Source organism: Eulemur rufifrons, chromosome 26, assembly GCF_041146395.1.
Source record: "Eulemur rufifrons isolate Redbay chromosome 26, OSU_ERuf_1, whole genome shotgun sequence".
NCBI lineage: Eukaryota > Metazoa > Chordata > Mammalia > Primates > Lemuridae > Eulemur > Eulemur rufifrons.
In genome coordinates this window covers 3,517,980-3,537,999 of record NC_091008.1, presented here as the reverse complement: position 1 = coordinate 3,537,999, position 20,020 = coordinate 3,517,980, and the positions used below count along the sequence as shown (strand labels likewise).

At 38.9% G+C, this 20,020-nt stretch overlaps 1 protein-coding gene across 1 annotated transcript in view; it reads left to right on the top strand.

The window, feature by feature from the left end:
* Positions 1–607: 607 nt before the first annotated feature.
* FAM241A (family with sequence similarity 241 member A) overlaps positions 608–20,020 on the top strand; it is a 30,059-nt gene continuing 10,646 nt past the window's right edge. The window contains exon 1 of the mRNA XM_069459081.1: positions 608–871. Within this exon, the coding sequence (XP_069315182.1) occupies positions 710–871 (162 nt within the window). The 5' untranslated portion in view covers positions 608–709. The remainder of the gene's footprint in view (positions 872–20,020) is intronic.

Genomic DNA, 20,020 nt, shown 5'->3' with positions numbered 1-20,020 from the left:
CCTTGCAAAGGACGGACAGCGATGGGGACAGGCAGACAGGACACAGCCGGGTGCCAGGCGACACAGAGAGACCCCGCTGGGGAGCGCGACTGGGGGGGTGCGTGTGCGTGTTTGCCTCTCTCACACCACACGCCCTCTCCTCCCCTACAGATGTCGTCTCTGTCACACGCACTGTCCCTCTCTCACGCACTGTCCCTCTCACACAAGTACATTCTAGTCTCCCTCACGGCCTCGCTCTTTCTCACACACAGTCTCTCACACAGTCTCACACGCGTGATGTCACCTACACAGTCTCTTGTGCACACTCTCTCTTTCACAGTCTTTCTTATGTAGAGTCACACACAGTGTCTCTTTGTCCCTCATACCCGCAGAGCCTCTCATCATACACAACCCCCCTCACACACACACACAGTCTCTCACACGCCCCCCACACGCCCCGCTGGCCCCGCCCCCGCCTTGGCCCCGCCCCCGCCTTGGCCCCGCCCCCCGCATGGGCTCCGCCCGGCGGCCGGGGGCGGGGCGAGCCAGTGACAGGAGGGGCCGGGCCGGCTGTAGAGGCGCCCAGGCCGGCGGCGGGGCGCGCTCCGGCGGTTCCCGTCAGCGGCCGGCGCGGCGGATCCCACAGCGGCCCTCAGGCGGCGGCGCTGCCCGGAGCGTCGCGGCGTGGCCCTCCGGTGGCCGCACCGGGCGGCCGGAGTTTGGTGGCGGGATGTGTTCAGCCGGGGAGCTGCTGCGGGGCGACGGCGGCGGCGGGGAGCGCGACGAGGACGGGGACGCGCTGGCGGAGCGGGCGGCGGCGGCGGCGGGGACGGAGCGGGAGCCCGGGGCGAGCCCGCGGCGGCGGCTGCGGCCGCAGGAGGAAAGTGAGCAGGTGAGCGCGGGCGGCGGCGGCGCGCCCAGCCCCGGCGCGAGCCCCACCCGGCGGCGGAGGGAAGTGGCCCGGGGCCGGGCGCTGCCCCGCGCGGGGCTCGGGCCGCCGCGGCGCGCGGGAGAGCGGCCCGCGGGGCGGTTGGACGGCGCGGCCGGGCGGGGCTGCGGCGTCGCGCGAGTGCCGGCCCGGGTCGCGCGTGCGGCGGGGGCAGCACGGCCGTTCCGCTGCCGTCGGGCGGGTGGTTCCCGGGCCGGCGCCGGGGGCTCCGTGCAGATGCCCCCCATAGCGGTCACCGGTTTAAAATCCTAACTTGCGAACGCTTGTTTCCAACTTGGAGCGGGTCCCCTCCGCCCTCCATCTTGCGTCCGCGAGCGCTCGCCTGGGGTCCGCGGGGGGCGGCGGCTCCTCCCCGGGGGGGTCCCGTCGCGGCACGTGGGGGAGCGCGCGCCGCCCCGGGGGCCGCACGGGGACTCGCCCGCGCCAAGGTCACGTGAACACAGCGAGCGCTAAACTTCATCTTAGAAGTGAAGCAGCAAGAAAATTGCTTTCGGTTGACGCCGAAAGGAAAGCAGTGGAAGAGGCCGGGCGTAATAAGGAAAAAGAGAAGTTGAGTCATTATTTTAAAGTCTTCAGTTTGAGCTCATTAAATGAGGTGTGATCGTGGGCATTATGACATCACATATATTCAAGATTAGGCAAGAAATTTAATTTAGAAACTTCAATTACATGTGGGGTGAATTCTCGCCAGCAAATACAGGAATTGTTTTGGTTTTTTTTTATTCTTATTTCAGCATATTGTGGGGGAAATAACGGGAATTAGACCTTCCAAAATACCCCAGATAAGCCCATCTTTAGAATCACGTTAAGGAGTAGGAATTCAAGTGATTATTGGCCTTAATTGCAGCCTGTGCTATTGGGACAATCCATTAATACCTGTCTCTTCTCGTCCTTCTCCATCCGTCCTTCCGGTCACATTCCATAAACTCCAGTGTCATCAGTAAATGCATCAGTAAAAGAAGTATAACTTCTATTATTGCAATGTTTACTTAGGAAACAAACTACAGCATGTGGCCCACAAAATATGCCTTGGCATTAGGTTTGATCACCATAGAGGAGTGTGATTCTTCACGTGTGACAATGTAAGAGATGGCAACTGAAGCAAATAATTGTAGCTAGAAGATCTTCCTGATGCCCTTCCTGGTGGTTTTTCCGGTTAACTGTACCATCATGACTCAGTAGCTGAAAGGTTGGGTTTCCTCTTACCTAAGTTGCTCAACTGGAAAAGTGAAGAAAACAGCAACAAGAACTCCTTTGGTGGTGGGGGGTGGTAAACGTGAGCAGGAGTTTCCAAAGTACATTTGCAAATGACTGTAAAGGAGCATGTGAAATACGAAATTTAAGCTGTGGATTTCACCAGTATGACAATGTGTACATCATCAGTAGCTGTGGTCTTTCCAAAATTGCGTATGGTACAAAGAAAAAAGGATGAAAATAAAAGGATGAAATGTGTATCCTAGAAAACAGATACCACTTTGCATACCTGCTTCCTTCATTGCATGTCATGAAAATTCGTTTTCCTAAACTCCTTTGAAAGTGTTATTGTTATTTTATTTTGACTTCATGATTTACTAATGCACTCTAAGCCTACATACACAATAATTGAAAATCACACCTGAGATATGTATTTCCTACTGCATCAGCACCAAAGAAGAGCTTCTTATCAAAAAGCCAAAAAATAAGCAAAAAATTGGTGCAACCCAAACCATCGGTGTAAGAAGCAAGCTTTTGTGATAACTCATTTCTTGGTAAAATTATCACTAAGCCTTGTTTTCTAGTTTTTTTCAAGTTCTTCCAATGAAATTTAAAATTGTTATGCACTGCCATGTAATGATAGTGGAGAAAATTTTACATGTATAAAGATATGTGAGGGAGAAGTAAATGAAATTAACTATAAAACATATCCCAAGGAGTTGTGAGATGACTTTTTTGTTTATTTTTGTTGGTTTTGTTGGTTATTTTAAGGCTACAAGGGCTCCAAATTGTAAATGGAGTGTTTCTGAAAATTTGATTCCTAAGCGAGCGATTTAGAACTTCAAGTGAACCTCTCCATAAAAACAATGACATACACAGAAACAGAACCAAAACTAATTAGCTGGAAATGAGGCAGAGGCTGTCTTCCTGCTGGCCTTTCTGCTTGTCACGCTCACTTGGTGTTCCAGAGTCTCTGTAGCCTCATGGATGTCGAGAGGGAATCGTAGGCAGCAGCCAGCAGAGCCTCCCTCCAGCCTGGGTCAGGACCGCGGTGCTGGTTGTGCTCTTGAGCTCAGCAACTGCAGAGGCACCTGACTTGTGCTCCTTCAGCCCTCTCAATTTTGTCAGCACCTAATTTCCTATACTAAATCCCTTTGTATTCGTATGTCCTTCACAGAGTTTTGCCCTCTCCTGATAATTTGATGAAGCCGGTTTCTTTCTTGGGCTATTTCCCAGGCTAAAGGCTCCTCCACATACTGATTTCCTTCGCTGATTTTTCTTTCCACTCCTATCCGAAAGGCTCATTCTTTCCCATCAATCCGGAAGCCTCTTGTGTCAGCTTTGACTATACAGAATCTATCTCTGGCTCATTGTTATTATAATACCGGATCAAAATGTATCTGTATGTTGGTATTTATTTTACGTATTAATAATACTGAGATACTGGTATTAATACAGGTGCTCTGTTATAATAATAAGATACGTCATTTTTTACAATCTGTCCTTAGATGCTACTCCATTTGAGACAAAACTAAGGTTCCTTTGTTCTTCTGGCCAGGGTCCTTCCAGGTAGGATGACTGACACAGGAGGCCTGGTTAAAATCAAGTATCCGAAGAAAGGAGGCCTTGAGAGAACAGATCAAGTACCCTAGATGAAGGAACTGTGTCAGGTTTGAGGTAGGAGTCAGGCCTCTGAGAGGGATGAGCAAGGGCGAGAAGCAATTTCAGGGGATGCCCAAGGAACTGCAGGGACAGGACACAGCTATTCCATATGTGTGTTGGTAACTGCGTACATGAGACATGATCCAAGTATGTTCACAATGGTGAATGCCAGGTGGTTTTGTGTGAGAGATTCCGTGCCCTGCTGCATAGCTGGAAGGCCAGACATCACCAGTCCCTTTGTTGTAAGTCTGTCATATCAATGGCATCTGCTCAGATGAGGCAGGTCACAGCGTGAATAACCTAAGGTGGCCCCACTTACGGAGAGCACAGGGAGTTCCCATTGTTCTTAGATTTCTTAGATTGACTTTAGAATCATTAACTCTAGCTTTACGGTCTTTCTTTATGATTGTAAAAAGTAATATATGCTTTAGAAAATTAAAACTGTAGGACGATATAAAGAAGAAAATAAAAGCATTTGAAATCCGACTCTGGGTAATATTTTGATATCAAATATCAAACATTTGGCATTACTACAGTATAGTCATATATTAATATCTCTCCATAGGTATATACACATTTATACACACATATTTTTAAGATGCTTTAATATAAATAGAATTTTGTATCTTCTTTTATCTACTTGGAAGGTTGTGTCATTTTCCATGTTATGAAAATTCTATGTGAAAACTGTGTTTCTTAGGGCTGCCTAATATTCATTCTCCTAACAGTGCGCATTTGAGTTGCTTCAAACTTTCTTTTACAAATAATGCTGTATGAAAATCTTTGCTTACAATTCCTCACACTTACTCCTCGGAATAGATTCCTAGCAGTGGAAGAACTAGGTCACTGAGTCAAACTCTTTGAAGCCTCTTAAACATTCTAAAGAATTTTGTTCAAGAAAGGTTATACCCAAGTACACTTCCAGCATTGGTGTGTAAGAATGCCAATTGGAAACCATCCATGCCAGCAATGAACAATAAGATTTGTAGATTAATCTTTGTCAATTTGATAGGCTAAAATTTTATCTTATTGTTGTAAGATACTGCCGGAGAGGTTTACTAAAACATTCATATATTTATTGGGTATTTGTACGTCTTTTTAATCATGTTCTTTGACCATTTTTTTCCTTTTGGTATTATTATAAGGATATTAATCCCTTATTTCACATTAATTGTAAATATTTTCCCTGCTTGCTATTTACTTTATAATTTTATTTATATTTGTAATTTAGAAATGCTTTAAATTTTTATTAGCAAAGGAATTTCTTTTTTGATAATTTCATACACACACATGTACACATCGCACATATCTCTCTATATATTTGTTTAGAAATTCTTTCTAATCCTGCAATCAGTTAAATATCTACCGATGTTTTCTTTTGTATATGTTCATTTATGGTTTTTGTTTTTTTTTTAACTCTTAAGTATTTAATCTCTTTAGAATGACTTTATGTATTGTGTGAGGTGTGGAGCTAGTCTTTTTTTTTCTAATCATTGACTAATCTGTTTTCTCCCTTGCTTGGCAATCCTTTATAATAGCTATACATATGCTACATATAATCTATTTAGGGCATATATACATACATGCATTTATATATATATTCACTATAAGTCTGTATTAAGTTTTTATATTTTTGTTGGCATCATGGAAAAGATTTTTTTCCATATCGCGTTTTCTTGCCACTGGTTTCTAGATATTGGCTTTTATGTACTCAATTTTTAACTGGTTACCTTTCTAAATTTTATTCCAATACTAATAAATAATAATATCTCTTAGACTTGATTCTTTTGCATTTTCTAGGTACATAATCATCCAGTCTATAGATAAGAATGCTTTTGTTTCCTTTCATTACATCTTGATGCCTCATTTCTATTTCTTGCCTTTTGCAGTGCCTGGAACTTTCAGAACAATGCTGGTTCATAGATATTTCAGTAAATAAGTGAAAGAACTTCTATAACAGCATTTATCAAATTGTGTTCCACAAGATGATCTGTAAAAGAAAAAGCTAAAAGCAAAAATCAAAATGGTGGAGAGGGGTTACGTATCCTCTTTGATCTATCAGTAGAAATATGATTAGCAGTGTGGAGTCTAGCTCAAGAATACCGAGGTTTGCCACTTACTAACTGTAGGTGATTTAATTAATCCCTCTGGGCTGCAGCTTCTTCAGCCATATAATGGGAATAATAATTATATCAACCTCATGGGATTATTGGGAGGATTACATGAGTTAATAAAACATAAAAAGTGCTCAGAGAAGCTAGCATGTGAGTGTTGGCTGTTGGACCTAACTGAAAAGAAGTCTGAGGAAGGCACTTTTAAGTTTCACAGCCAATGCAGTTAGAAAGGCACCCTAGGAGGAAAGCAGAATAGAACAGTGCTTCTCAACTTTAACGTGCATAGGAATCGTCTCTTATTGAATGGAAATTTTGATTCAGTTGGTGTTGGGTAAGGTTTGAGATTTTGCATCTCTGACAAACTCCTAAGTGAATCTGATGCTGTGCTCACAAGCCATACTTTGGCAAGGAAATAGAGGGTGAGCAAGCTGATAGATACACAGTATTCCCCATACTTGCCCTTCAACATAGTATCAGTAATAGATAATATGTAGGGGAGTTATTTAACCGTTTCCTCAGAAGCGTATATGTGAACTCTTGGTAAGGTATGAGAAGCCAACAGTTGTTCCCTTAGGCCAAGTGATTGGCTGTAGCTCCTACAACTCACTCATGCTAGAGCAGACCAGAACCAGGTCTCTGAACTCCAAAGCCAATGTTCTTTTTATATACACAAAGAGCCCATCAGACGACGGAAGAACAGTCACAGTCTGACAAATCTGCTGCCCTCCTTTAGATTGTGTAGTTCAAAGCTAGATAATCATTTATACCTACTTCCTTTCACATCTTTTAAAAGTCGTTTGCAGGCAATACTGTAAGTGATGCTACCCTAACTTAATCTCATCTTGTTCCAGTCACTGGAGTAACTCAAGTAATAATTTTGCATGGGGTAGGCATCCTTTGTTCATTTTTTACCCTTTCACTTTCCTTTTCTGCCTCGCTTTCCTACTGTGCCATCTCTTTTCCACCCCTGTTGAGTCTCATTCTCCCGCGTGCTTTATTCTTCCCCACTCATCGCAGCCACTTTATCTTTTTCTCCATATCTTCCCCCCCCCCCCACCTCTTCCTCTTCTCTGTAGAAGCAGAGCATCATGGAACAATGAAAAAGGTTTTGGGATGTGTGACAGTTCTAATTTTGAATCTTGGCTTTACTATTAGACTTTATCAGCCCTGTGATCCTGATTAGTTATCCCTCAGAGACTCAGTTTCCCCATTTGTTATGGGTATACTGCTCCCCACCTCTTTATAGGTCTTGTGAGGATTCTGTGAAATTTTGCATGCAAAATGCCTAACACGTAGTAGGTGTGCCCTCAGTAAATGTTAGCTCCCTATTTCTCCCTCACGTTTTCTGTTTCTCATCTTCTTCTCTGGTTCTCCTCTTATTTTCCTCTACTAACCACATCATCAACTGTATTTTTAGTAGCAATTCTCAGATTTATAGAATAAATATTACTAATTGAATAAAGTATTAATATTTTCTATTCTAAAATTCAGATACATTGTTTCATGTTAAATAATTTCTAAGGGGAAAAAAAACTGAAACCTAAATTATGTTCCTTTTATGCAGATCTTTGGTAGATTTTTTTTGTTTCTTCTTGTGGGTCACTGATTCTTGACAGGAAAAATAATACCCACCCTCCTTGATAAAAGTTATTCTGAGTCTCCTGTTCAAAAGAAGTGATAAAGCAATGTTCAAGGGAAAAATTCAAAGTACCGTGACATCAGGCTTGCCCTAAGAGGCTTAAGTAGAAACTCTGCGTCTTTTTTGTTTTTTATTTCAGCATATTGTGGGGGTACAAAAGTTTAGGTTACATATATTGCCCTTACCCCCCTCAACCCCCCAAGTCAGAGCTTCAAGCATGTCCATCCCCTAGACAGTGCGCATGGCACTCATTATGTATGTATACACCCATCCCCTCCCCCCACATCTGCCCGACACCCGATTAATGTTATTCCTAAATGTGCTCTTAGGTGATGATCAGTGAAACCAATTTGATGGTGAGTACATGTGGTCCTTATTTTTCCATTCTTGGGATTCTTCACTTAGTAGAATGGGTTCCAGCTCTACCCAGGAGAACATAAGAGATTCTATATCCCCATTATTTCTTATAGCTGAGTAATACTCCATGGTATACATAGACCACATTTTATTAATCCACTCATGTATTGATGGGCACTTGGGTTGTTTCCACATCTTTGCGATTGTGAATTGTGCTGCTGTAAACATTCGGGTGCAGGTGTCTTTTTTATAGAATGTCTTTTGTTCTTTTGGGTAGATGCCCAGTAATGGGATTGCTGGATCAGAGACTCTGCATCTTTATTTATACTTCCTTTAAGCCCTGTGACCACACTATCTTCAGTGTCTGTCTTCTCTACAGTCACAATCTTATCTTGCAATAGCAGCCACCTATTTTCAAAAACCGTTAAGAGTTCCTCCTAGTTATATTTTGGTACATTAAGTGTGTTTGTGTGTGTTCAAGGAAATTAATAAGACATTTGAAGTATGGCTTCATTTGAACAGAAAACTGAATTTCCAATTAACTTTATGCAGGGGATACTTTCTATCTTCTGATCTAATTTTTTTCCCTATATGCAGTGGGTGTTTTTGTTTTGTTTTGTTTTGTTTTTCATTTAACTTCATTGGCTGCTAAGCCTTATTTTGGCATAGGAAGAAGAAATGACTGGCTTAATTTGGTGTTGCTGGCCGGGTACAGGGGCTCACATCTGTAATCCTAGCACTCTGGGAGGCTCAGGTGAGAGGATCACTTGAGGTCAGGAGTTTGAGACCAGCCTGAGCAAGAGCGAGACACCATTTCTACTAAAAATTAAAAAAATAATAATAATAATTTGGTGTTACTGTTTTCTTCTAGCAACAATTGTAGCTTATAGGAGTTCTGATCAAAGAGAAAGCATGGTGCAAATATTTTGAACTTCGTGGAAAATGAAGGATAAAATTATTAATAGTTAATATCTAAACAATGTTAAGAAAAATAAATTCCCATTTGTGGCTTTTACTGTATTTTCTTTGTTATATTGTTTCTAATATCTATGTTTGTGGATTTTTTCATTCCCTCTTCCAGTTAATCCAAAAAATTTGTTTTCTGTTTTTTATTCTTTTTTTTTTTTTTTTCCCTCTCTTCTGACTGTCTTTTTTTTTTTTTTTTTTTTTGGACAGAGTCTCACTCTGTTGCTCGGGCTAGAGTGAGTGCCGTGGCATCAGCCTAGCTCACAGCAACCTCAAATTCCTGGACTCAAGGAATTCTACTGCCTCAACCTCCCGAGTAGCTGGGACTACAGGCATGCGCCACCATGCCCGGCTAATTTTTTCTGTATATATTTTAGCTGTCCATATAATTTCTTTCTATTTTTTTTTTTTAGTAGAGACGAGGTCTCGCTCTTGCTCAGGCTGGTCTCGAACTCCTGAGCTCAAACAGTCTGCCCACCTCGGCCTCCCAGAGTGCTAGGATTACAGGTGTGAGCCACCGCACCCGGCCTGTTTTTTATTTTTGATCAAAATTTTACTTGGATGCCTGCAGACCATCTACAGAGGTATAAGTTTGATGTCCCGTGAACTGCAAATTCTGTCAGTCTGACTGAATTCAGAATTCCATATTCTGTGATTTTTAGAGATAGTAACATAGCAGAAGCAAAATTTTCACAGCTACAAATTGAACATTGAGAAGGAAAGTCATTTTTCAGGAAAGATGGTTGATTTGGGCTACTTTCAATAGATAAGCTCACTCATCTTGTGGTAGCGTCACCCTGCACACACAAGGTACTCAGTAATGTCATCAGATATTTAAAAAAAAAAAAAAAAGAAGTAGATTTTTGGAAAAGTACAAAATATAGAAATTTTTTTAACCTGCAGTTTGAATTAAGAGAGAGGCTTGAAGTAGTCATATTCTTTACTTCATGACCCACTGTTGTCTGTCATTAGTTCATGCAAAGCCCTTTTCTTACTTAATTTATTTTTCATTGCCTAACTATTTCCTTCCACTGTCGTAGCCAGCTGTTTTAATATGCTTGATAGATATCACTGAAATTGAGTGTTTGCCTTTTTTAATATCTGGTGGTTTCATTTGTTTGTGTTTGCATCTATCACTTGTGATTGATAACATTGAATTATCTTAGTTAAAATGAAAAATGAATAAAAATTTTGGTATTTTTCAGTTTATGATCATTTCAAAGACTACGTTTCTTTTCCTCATAGCTCTTCTCACTATTTGAAATTATTTGTTTGTTAATATTGTTAATATTGTTAATTGTTTGTTAATATTGTTTGTTAATATTTGTTTGTTAATATTTATTCTCTGCCACGCCCTGCCCCCCCACCACAGGCATACTCTAAAACACAATCTCCATGAGAACAGAGATTACATTATACAGCAAATGCTGCAGAAAATTATTTTGGCATCCCTGAGGTAGTAGAGATGAGTTTGTAAAAACTTCTGTCCAAAACACACTGCTGGTAAAAACTCAGTTGATGTTTTCTGCTGAAGCAGTACGTCTTCCCACATGAAATTACCATGACAGAAATTAGTTTGCAAGAAGGAGAAACTTGAAATTTGTATTTAACAGGGACATACTCTCTTGTCAGAATCAACAGAAAAGAACTGGTGATGTTAGTTGTGCATTGAGCTTAAATGATCCCTATGAAACAGTTATAAAAATCTTGGCAAGGATTGTAGTCCTTGATATGCAGTATTTAAAAACCAGCACATGTGAAGAAGATGAAAGGCTGACAAACATAGAAACTGGGAATATTAACTGGTATGTAATTGGTCTAAATTTGCAATTCTGATTTTTATTTTTCTTGAACACAGGATAGTAAGAAATCCCGATAGTCAATGAAACCTAGAGCTAAGAGATAGTAAATGAAACCAAGAACTAATGTAAAGTAAAATTCAGGTCGGCCATTTCAATTGTGATGATGTTAAAGCATAATTTTCAAAAAGAGGTAAAATTATGGCTCCCAAATATTAAAATGAACTTGTGTTAAAAATTTTACTTAACTCATCATTAATGAGGGAACCCAGCAAATGTTACAACGGGGTCAAAGGTGAAATCAAAAAACCAAAAATGTTTACAGAGAAGATATGTCAAAATGGATTTACAAACTGGCCTTTTCCACAGGCAGAGGAGGAAGTCAATTGAACCTCCACTGGAACAGAGTTATTCTTATGGATAAGAATAATTTTGCATTGCTCTCAATTATCTGTAATTTACAGACTGTGAAACAGCTCAAAGACTATGAAGGCTAAACAATGTTCTAAACAATGCATAGTTTTCCATGGAGACAATCACTAGTGTTCCCCCCACCCTTTATTCTAAATAGAGAAGAAAGAAAGACAATACAGTAATAGAAAAAGATAATTTCTTAAATTTGCTACCCAAAGTAGATTAATGGTGGATAGTGAGGGTACTTAATCTCTTCCTCTACAGTGTCTTGAGCTACTAGAAAATATCAATTCTATTTCCATCTTCTTCCCTGGTACCATTGAATGCATACATTCAACATACATGTGAAAATACATGGTTGACATATGTGTGAAAAGCAAGTGTTGATTTCTTTTTGACATTCTTTCTGTTGAGTTATATAACTAAAATTAACCTGACACTGAGATCACTCATGAAAAAACAAATGTTGGTGAGAACAGGATTGCTGCTCCAAGGATTCCACATCTACGTCTAGTTTTTATATTTCACAGAAATCCCAATCGCTTGTTCATGTCATCCTAAGTGTATTTCTTCATGTGTTGAGTGGTAACTGGTTTCAGAGACAACTTTGTCTCCTCAAGAGTTTCACAGGAGTGTAGAAGCATATTTAGGTTAAGCTTGTAAATTTAAAAAAGGGCAAGAACGAAGTGATTTTTTTTCATAGAGAATTAACCAATTAGCATGACTGTCCTTGCTATCAATAAAAATACCCAGTATGAAACACTTGATGAGAAAAATTATATGAAGAAAAAAATTAAATACCAAACTTAGTTCTTCATCATTTGTTTTATTAGTTATAATTATTATAGTTTAACAGTAATGTAATGAAAAGGCATAATAGTTCTGCCATTTCTAGATGATAAAACTTATTTCTTGAAGTTTAAATAATTGGCTATTGGGAATTGAAAGTCTTTGGGCACTCTATATTTGGCTACTATTTTAAGACTTCAGTTGCTCTAACAATCTGGACATATACTGAAGGTATTTTCTTTCTTCATTTATATCATGTTGAACATCAATTGCTTTAACAACTGATTATAACCATTGTATTAGAGAAAGGTTTTTTGTATTTACTATTTGTTCATTATTTTTTTGGCTAGCATGTACTTTCTTAATAGTTTTTCATCCGTTCATTTAAGAAGTTCATTGAGCTCTTATTATTTTCCAGGCACTGTGCTAGGCCAGAACACAAAGAAACAAACAAAACCAGGCCCAGATTTCTTCTCTCATTAATCTTGTGTTGTAGTTGGGAGAGAAAGACAATGAATAAATGAACAAGTACATCAGCGAACAAGTACATCAGCGAACAAGCACATCAGTGGGGTTATAAGTGCTATGAAAAAAACTCAAAGCAGGGAATGTGGGTATGGGGTAGAGTTGCTATTTTTAAATTGTTATTTCTTTTTCTTTTTTATTGATACATAGTATTTCAACATAGTTGTAGGGTACATTTTGATGGGGTGATATTTTGATACATGCATACAATGCATAATGATCAAATCAAAGTATTTAGGATATCTGTCACCTCAAACATTTATTTCTTCATGTTGGAAGCATTCCAAATCTTCTCTTCTAGCTATTTTGAAATATACACTACACTGCTGTTAAATACAGTCACTCCACAGTGCCACTGAAGACTGGAACTTATTCCTTCTATCTAACTGTATGTTCATACGCATTAACTAAACTCCTTCATACCCCCTACACACACACACACACACACACACACACACACACAGTTTTGCCAGCCTCTCGTAACCATCATTCTCTCTACCTCCATGAAATCAACATTTTTAGCTCCTGCATATGAGTGAGAACATGCAATATTTGTCTTTCTATACCTGGCTTATTTCACTTTTATGTAAGGTAGTCATGGAAGAGCTCACTGAGGTGATAGTTGAGCGAAGACCTAAAGGAAGTGAAAATTACCTACTTGCCGATGCCCCTTGTTTTGCTTTGACTTGGAAGAGGGTAGAGCCAAGTTTGAGCCCCAGTCTTAGTAATTGTGGTAACATATCTTTCTCCAATCTAGATTCTCAATTCTTTCTCACCCATCCCCACTTCCAGTTCTCTATATTTTATTCATTTGTTCCTACTGTAAGCAAATGCAAGTCCTTTGTGAAACAATGAAAGGAAAAAATTGATTAATTAATTATGGACTTATTTTAGTTAGCAAATTCCATCTTTTAAAAAGTATATTTCTTAAGGAGGATTATATAATCATACCTTATAATGAATTTATTTAAAGATTTTGCTTTGTTTTTAATACTTGGTTCACTTCCTTTGCAAGGTTTGATTACTTGATATGAAGAGGTGAGGATAAGAAAGACGATGTAAGTTATTTAGATTAAGCACATTTTCCAAAAAAAGGTATTTTCAAAAAAGCTATGGTAAAGTTTATTAGAATGAGCTCAGAATTTGTTGTCAGAATACTCCTGGCTGGCTGTCTGATTCTGGAGAAGTCCCAGAGTCTATTAGCACCAACCTCACTGCATTTTTGTGAGGAGCACATGCTTGGAATATATGTATTTAATAAGTTTATTGAACAAATAGGTAATAAGGAAAATGGGGGAAAAAAATGAAACTAAAACTACAAAGATTTTTTTCTGAAAAGATCACTACTTCACTGAAGCCAAGGGGTTTGAGGCCAGTTTGGGTGATATAACAAGACCCCATCCCTCCTCCAAAAAAAATGAAAAAAAAAAAAAAATAGCCAATGTGGTGGCATGCACCTGTAATCTCAGGTACTTGGGAGGCTGAGGCAGGAGGATCACTTGAGTCCAGGAGTTTGAGGCTGCAGTGAACTATGATTGCTCCACTCCACTGCATCCTGGGTGACAGAGCATAGACCTCATTTCTATTAAAAAAAAAGAAAAGTACTTCACTAGTACTTTTCTCTTGGCCAAGGTATGATTTCAAAATTAAGAGTCTTTAGCATATAAACTATATATCAAAAAAATCATTGGAGAAGGTGAAATCTCCATCAGAAGAGAATATAGAGTAGAATGATAAGGTGGCCTACAGATAAGTCCCTGAGAAGTTTTAACACATAAACTCAGAGGGAAATGAGCCAGCAAAAATAAACCAAAGAGGACAAAGGAGATGAAGACATTTGGAACGAGTAGCGGTTTTTAGCTTGCCCTGTGGGTTGTGCCATTCATGGAGGCAGCGGATCCTAGAGGAAGACCTAATTTAGGGCAGGTGATTATGAATTTGGGACTAGGCATGTTGAATTTGAGGTTCCTACAAGACATCCACGTGGGAATGTTGAATTTGTAGCTGAGCATACAAGTCTAGAAACCTGAAGAGTTGCCTGAGCTGAGAAGTAATGCTGAGAAAGATAAGAAGAAAACTATGAATCTTTTCCAAAACATGGGTCATTTTAATTAGGAAGGGATAGTGCAGCAGTGTTTTGGGTACGTATCTTTCCTTATACTTACTAAGCAGCTTAATAGGGAATATGGGTTATTTATTTTGTGCTACTGAGAACCACTTAGCTTGCTCACGGTAGGCATTCAGTTATTATTCGTTGAATTGAACTGAATTGACTAACGTGTTTTGCAAGCCAGCATGTTCTGTAAATCAAGGATTATGAATTATTGGAGTTGGAGTTCAGTAATCAAAGATCCGTGGTACTCAGGGAGGACGTGACTCATACCGAGAACCAGAGTGTGGTTTCCTGAAAGTAAGCAGCCACCAGTCAGTCTGGCAGACCAGTCAGGTCTGCGCTGGCTTGCCACAAGCAGGGCACAACACAGCTTGCATAAAACGCAGGTGCAAAACTTGCTGAGAGGAGAGGATCATCTGATCACCTTGGAGTGTGAGTGCAGACTTTATCACAGTAAGCAGAAAACTTCTAGTAATTTCCACTGTGTCACCTAATTCATCTAATATTAAAATAACTAATACAGTTTGTTATAAAATAAGGCTTTATGTAGGTATACAGTTTTTCAAAGAATTTCTTCCATAAGAAATGTCATAGACACACATCCTTTTTTAATCTAGAAGACTAGATTCCTATAGATTCTTCAGTGCTATAAATAATGAAAAGCAATTAAACTTGTTTCCTTACTTAGTCCAAATGATTGATAACTTTATAATAGACATTTCATTTAATAAGAATTACACAGCGGTGATTATTTCAGAACTGCAAAGAAAAAAATTAGCCAACTCACTAGATTTGACAAAAAGTGCAATGTACAGAACAAGAAGCTATTATTGTACAGGACACAATAAACAACTCCCAAACATTTGAGATATATGAATGGCATCTTCATGGCTTTTTGAAAAATTGTCAAATTCATATGTACTGTTAACTTTGCTATGAGACAAAATTGCATTATAGATCTTAGTAAGAAATTAATGGCAAGTTAATTTTAAAGGAAACTTAATTCTAACAAGCATAATTCTTGTATTTCCATATGGGAAAAAGATATATAACAGCACAAGCAAATAGAGTTTTCAAACTTCCATAAAGCTATACTTCTTTGTCCTAGATACAAACTTAAAACTCCTATCCTAAAATTTAATTTAAAAGAGAGTATTTACAAAGTCGTAAATGTTGATGATTCTTTCAATAGATTATTGTCAAACAACCAGAACAGCAGCATCAGTGATACACTCACTGTTTTAAAAACCAGTCCTCATCTAGTTAGCACCTCACATTCTATGTGGTACCTATGACTTTGACTATCTTTGCTTTTCATGGTTTTGTCCTAAAAGGAAGCATGACTTGCCTAATACACAAATGTTCCAGTTCCAATGAGGATCTGTATTTTGCTTCTTTTTCTTAGAAGTTAAAAAGTATGTGTGACAGTATAAAATCCTTTTTGTACTTAGATGAATGAATAAGAGGATTTAGGATTATGAGTAAAAGTTAACCTTGAAATGAAATAGCAATCTCTCTAGGAAGGAGTAGATAAAAGAGTGGGAAAGATTTGACACTATCATCAGAAATTGGATGCACAGTTATCCAGAGGTGACTGAAAGGATTCGGGAGTACAGAAAGAATACCAGGAACACTGACACGTGATTTTATTAGGAGGCACCCAAGTTCAATATTTATCAACACTTAGCAGCCTGGAAGAGGAAGGAGGAAACCTGGAGACTGCTGAAAGTCAGGGACTGGGGAGGAACGTGTGGCTATGAATTCATGATTGAAATTGTAGACTATAGATTCTACACTGCAAGGAGAAAATAAAACCCAAAGGGCTAACTGTAATATATAACTAATCCGGAGGCTTTTAAAATGCATAACTGCTTCTTTCTTAGTATATATTTTCATGTATTTATCTTCCCTTTCCTGTATGAGACCGTCTCACTGGTGTTTCACAAATGTGAGACTCCTGCCCTTTTGTAAGAAGGTAACAAGGCTTTTTTCAAAAACCTTTCATTTGAGAGGTTGAGTGGGATGGTGGAGTGGATTATATGGAGCTAAATTCCAGTTATTTTGGAGGAAAAGACTTTTTAGTCTAAAAATTCCTCTGAGACTGACTGCCAACTTCTTTCTTTCTGTCATTCTCCTTCCTCCTCCTTTTGGTCTCTCCATAACTATATTCAGTCAAAAATCGTATTGTCTATAAAGGCAGCCTTGCCATGGTCATTGGAGCACATTCTGCTCGTATTACTACAGAAGTTCATTGTTCTTTGTTCCGAGTCATTACTGAGTACAGGCAGTGGTCCTCCCTAATTCACAGCTACATGGTCTCCCCACCCCCTGACCTTCAGCAGTCTCCTGGTTCCCTCCGTCCCCTCCCAGGCTGCTAAGTGGTGATGAAAATTGAACTTGGATTCCTCATAATAAAATCATGTGTCAGTGTTCCTGCTACTCCTGTATTCCCAAATCCTTATCAAGGGATACATTTCAAGACTTTCATTGGATGCCTGGAACTGAGAATAGTACCAAACCCTATATTTACTGTTTTTTCATATATATATACACACACAAACCTATGATAAAGTTTAACTTATAAATTAGGCACAGTAAGAGATTAACAACAAGAATAATAAAATAGAACAATTATAACAATACACTGTAATAAAAGCTGTGTAAACGTGCACTCTCTCTGCCTGTCTCTCTCAGAATATCTTACTGCACTGTACTCACCCTTCTCGTGATGTCAGTCTGAGAGCTAAGCAGCTAATGGGTGAGTAGCGTCTGCAGTGTGGATACACTGGACAAAGGGAAGATTCATGTTCAGAGCAGGACAGAGTGGGATGACATGAGATTTCATCACACTACTCAGAGTGGCCCAGAATTTAAAACTTCTGCATTATTTCTGGAATTTTCCGTTTAATGTTTTCAGACCATGGTTGATCACAGGTAACTGAAATAGCAGAGAGTGAAGCTGTGGATAAGGGGAGGGCCACTGTACTACTAAGGCAACAAAATTTCAGGGAGAAAAACAGTGGTTATCTTCTGGCCAAAAAAAGATACAGTTTTCTCTCTTAATTGGATATAGTTAGAAATATGGAAGAAAATATCCACCTATGAAGTGTTCTAGGAGGTACTGAGTCTTTATGCCAACTTCTGTTGCTTTTCTTGTCTTCTTGGGGGCAAAGGGGTATTAAAAGATTATAAATTGGCTTTGGTTTTTATTTTTGAGAAAAGGGGAAAAATTTTAAATCCTGGTCACATAGTAAGTATCACAATTGAGACCAGGTGCTATATTATATATTGAGCCCAATGCAAAAACCACAAAACCGTTTTTTAAATTAATTATTATTTTTGCTGAATAGAAGTAAATCAAGACAAGTGTAACTGTTTGAACTGCTGTTAAAAACTGATATATTCAAACAAAAGAATATATATCATCACAAGATTGATTTTATATTCCTAAGAAAGCATATAATGTAGGGCTTTAGAATGTAGGCTTTAGAGCCAAATTGCCTGAATGTGTGTCTTCACTCCACCAATTACTAGGTGATTTTTACTAAATTACATAATCTTTCTTCTTCCATTTCCTTTGTTTTGAAGATCATAGTACTTAAAACATTGCCCAACACATAGTAGAATTCAATGAATCTTAGTGATTTTTATTAATAAATGTGTTGTGAAATCAGTTAAAAACTTCATTTAAACATTATTTATTTGTTGTTTTCAAAGCATACATATTTCAGAGCATATCTACATAGGGCCAGCCTTTCAGATAAAGAGGATTAGAAAGCAAGAAATGAGTCTTTGCAGGTGACTAAATGCTGAAGGTGTTTCTGAAACCACAGAATCAGTTTGTGGTATATCAGTAGTATAAACAGCTATCCTATTATATAACAATACAAAAGCAGTTAAACATATGATATCGCTTTTTAAAAATGTTATCTAGCTAAATATTTGAAAATATTGCATTAATGGCTTTTTTTTTTTGCCAACTCTCCTGGTTTTTGACCAAACTGACCTTTTTTGAACTGAATGCCAAGCATTTTGCAACTCTTAAACACCATCATCACATTTTGCCTTAAAATATACTTATTTGTATATATATGGTAGCCACCATACTAGACTGTTAACTTCTTGAAGTTAAGAATGTAATCTTATTTATCTAATACATCATATAGGCACCAAGAAAATGTTTGTTGAATTAAACTGGTTCCATAAAATAAAAGCGTTGTTAAAGCAAAATAATTATATATGTTGTATTGAATACAAATGGCAGTTTCATGTAGTTTTATTTGTTCTTAGGTGTGTTGGTATGTTTATTTCTATGTTGTTTTTTCTTTCTGGGATGCCAGGGATTTAATGTGAGGAGTACAAAGGAGACCATTTTAATGGTCACAGAGCATTCTTGACTGACTTCTGACATTTCTACATTTTTAAAAAACTTCTCCAGAGGGTTATAAATAATGATAGATAGTATTTTAATTATTCTACAAATTGTTCTAAAAGACATACTTGGGTGTGATATTTAATGTATTGAAAGCAACTAAGGAAAAATCAGGACTATTCTGAGATTTGAATTTCTGGTTAACTTTTCTTAGGCTTAATGGAAAAAATGAGTTAATTACCAGCTAAAGTACTTGGTAGGTTCTGCTGAACAAAGAAGGAAAATTGCCTATTTAATGCTATGTGTGAAAGGATAATGAGGAAGGAGAAAAAGGAAGCTGTTGGTTTTTATTCATTTAAACTTTAAGTAAATATTTAAGACTTTTTTATTTTTATTTTTTTTTTTACTATAAAAGGGGGAGTGAGGAGGACGGTTCAATTTCTTTCTTTCTTTCTGGTTTTTTTTTTTTTTTTTTTTTGAGACAGAATCTCACTCTGTTGCCCTGGCTAGCACCCTCTGATTCAACCTTACAGAAATTGTCCTACAGTTCACCATCAAAAGTAATTAATGTCCCAAAACAGCCAAGGCAGGGTTTCAAGAATAATGAAGTAAGGAATTCAGCAGACTCTCTCCCCAGCAATACAGCAATTTAACTCATGAAAATTATTAAACAAAACAAAACTATTTTTTAAAGTCTCTTGGAATCATCCTCAAGGCTTACAGCAAATGGAGAAACATGCATTGGAGAAAGTCTACTAAATCTCGGTAAGAACAGTGAGTATTTGTGCCATTTGAACCACAACCCACTCCATTACCGCCCCCTCACCGTGCTGTGTTACAGACGTTCTACCTCAGCATATGTAGCCAAAAAGAGGGAGTTCACTCTCCCCCCACTTCCCAGTATAAGGCTGTAGTTTCACCCTGGAGGGGCAGACCTGCAGCGTTTCCCATCCCTTCCCTCTCTCCTCCCAGCTTCATGTTTGTAGAAGCTCTATTCCAGGTAGGCATGGCTGAGAAAATCAAATCTCTCCTCCCACGACCAGCCCCTACTGTAGGCACAGCAAGCTAAGAACACCGAGGCCCAGTCCCCGCTGCTCCCCCCCAACCCCCTGTAGGACAGAGGTTCCACACCAGGAGAGGCAACCCAG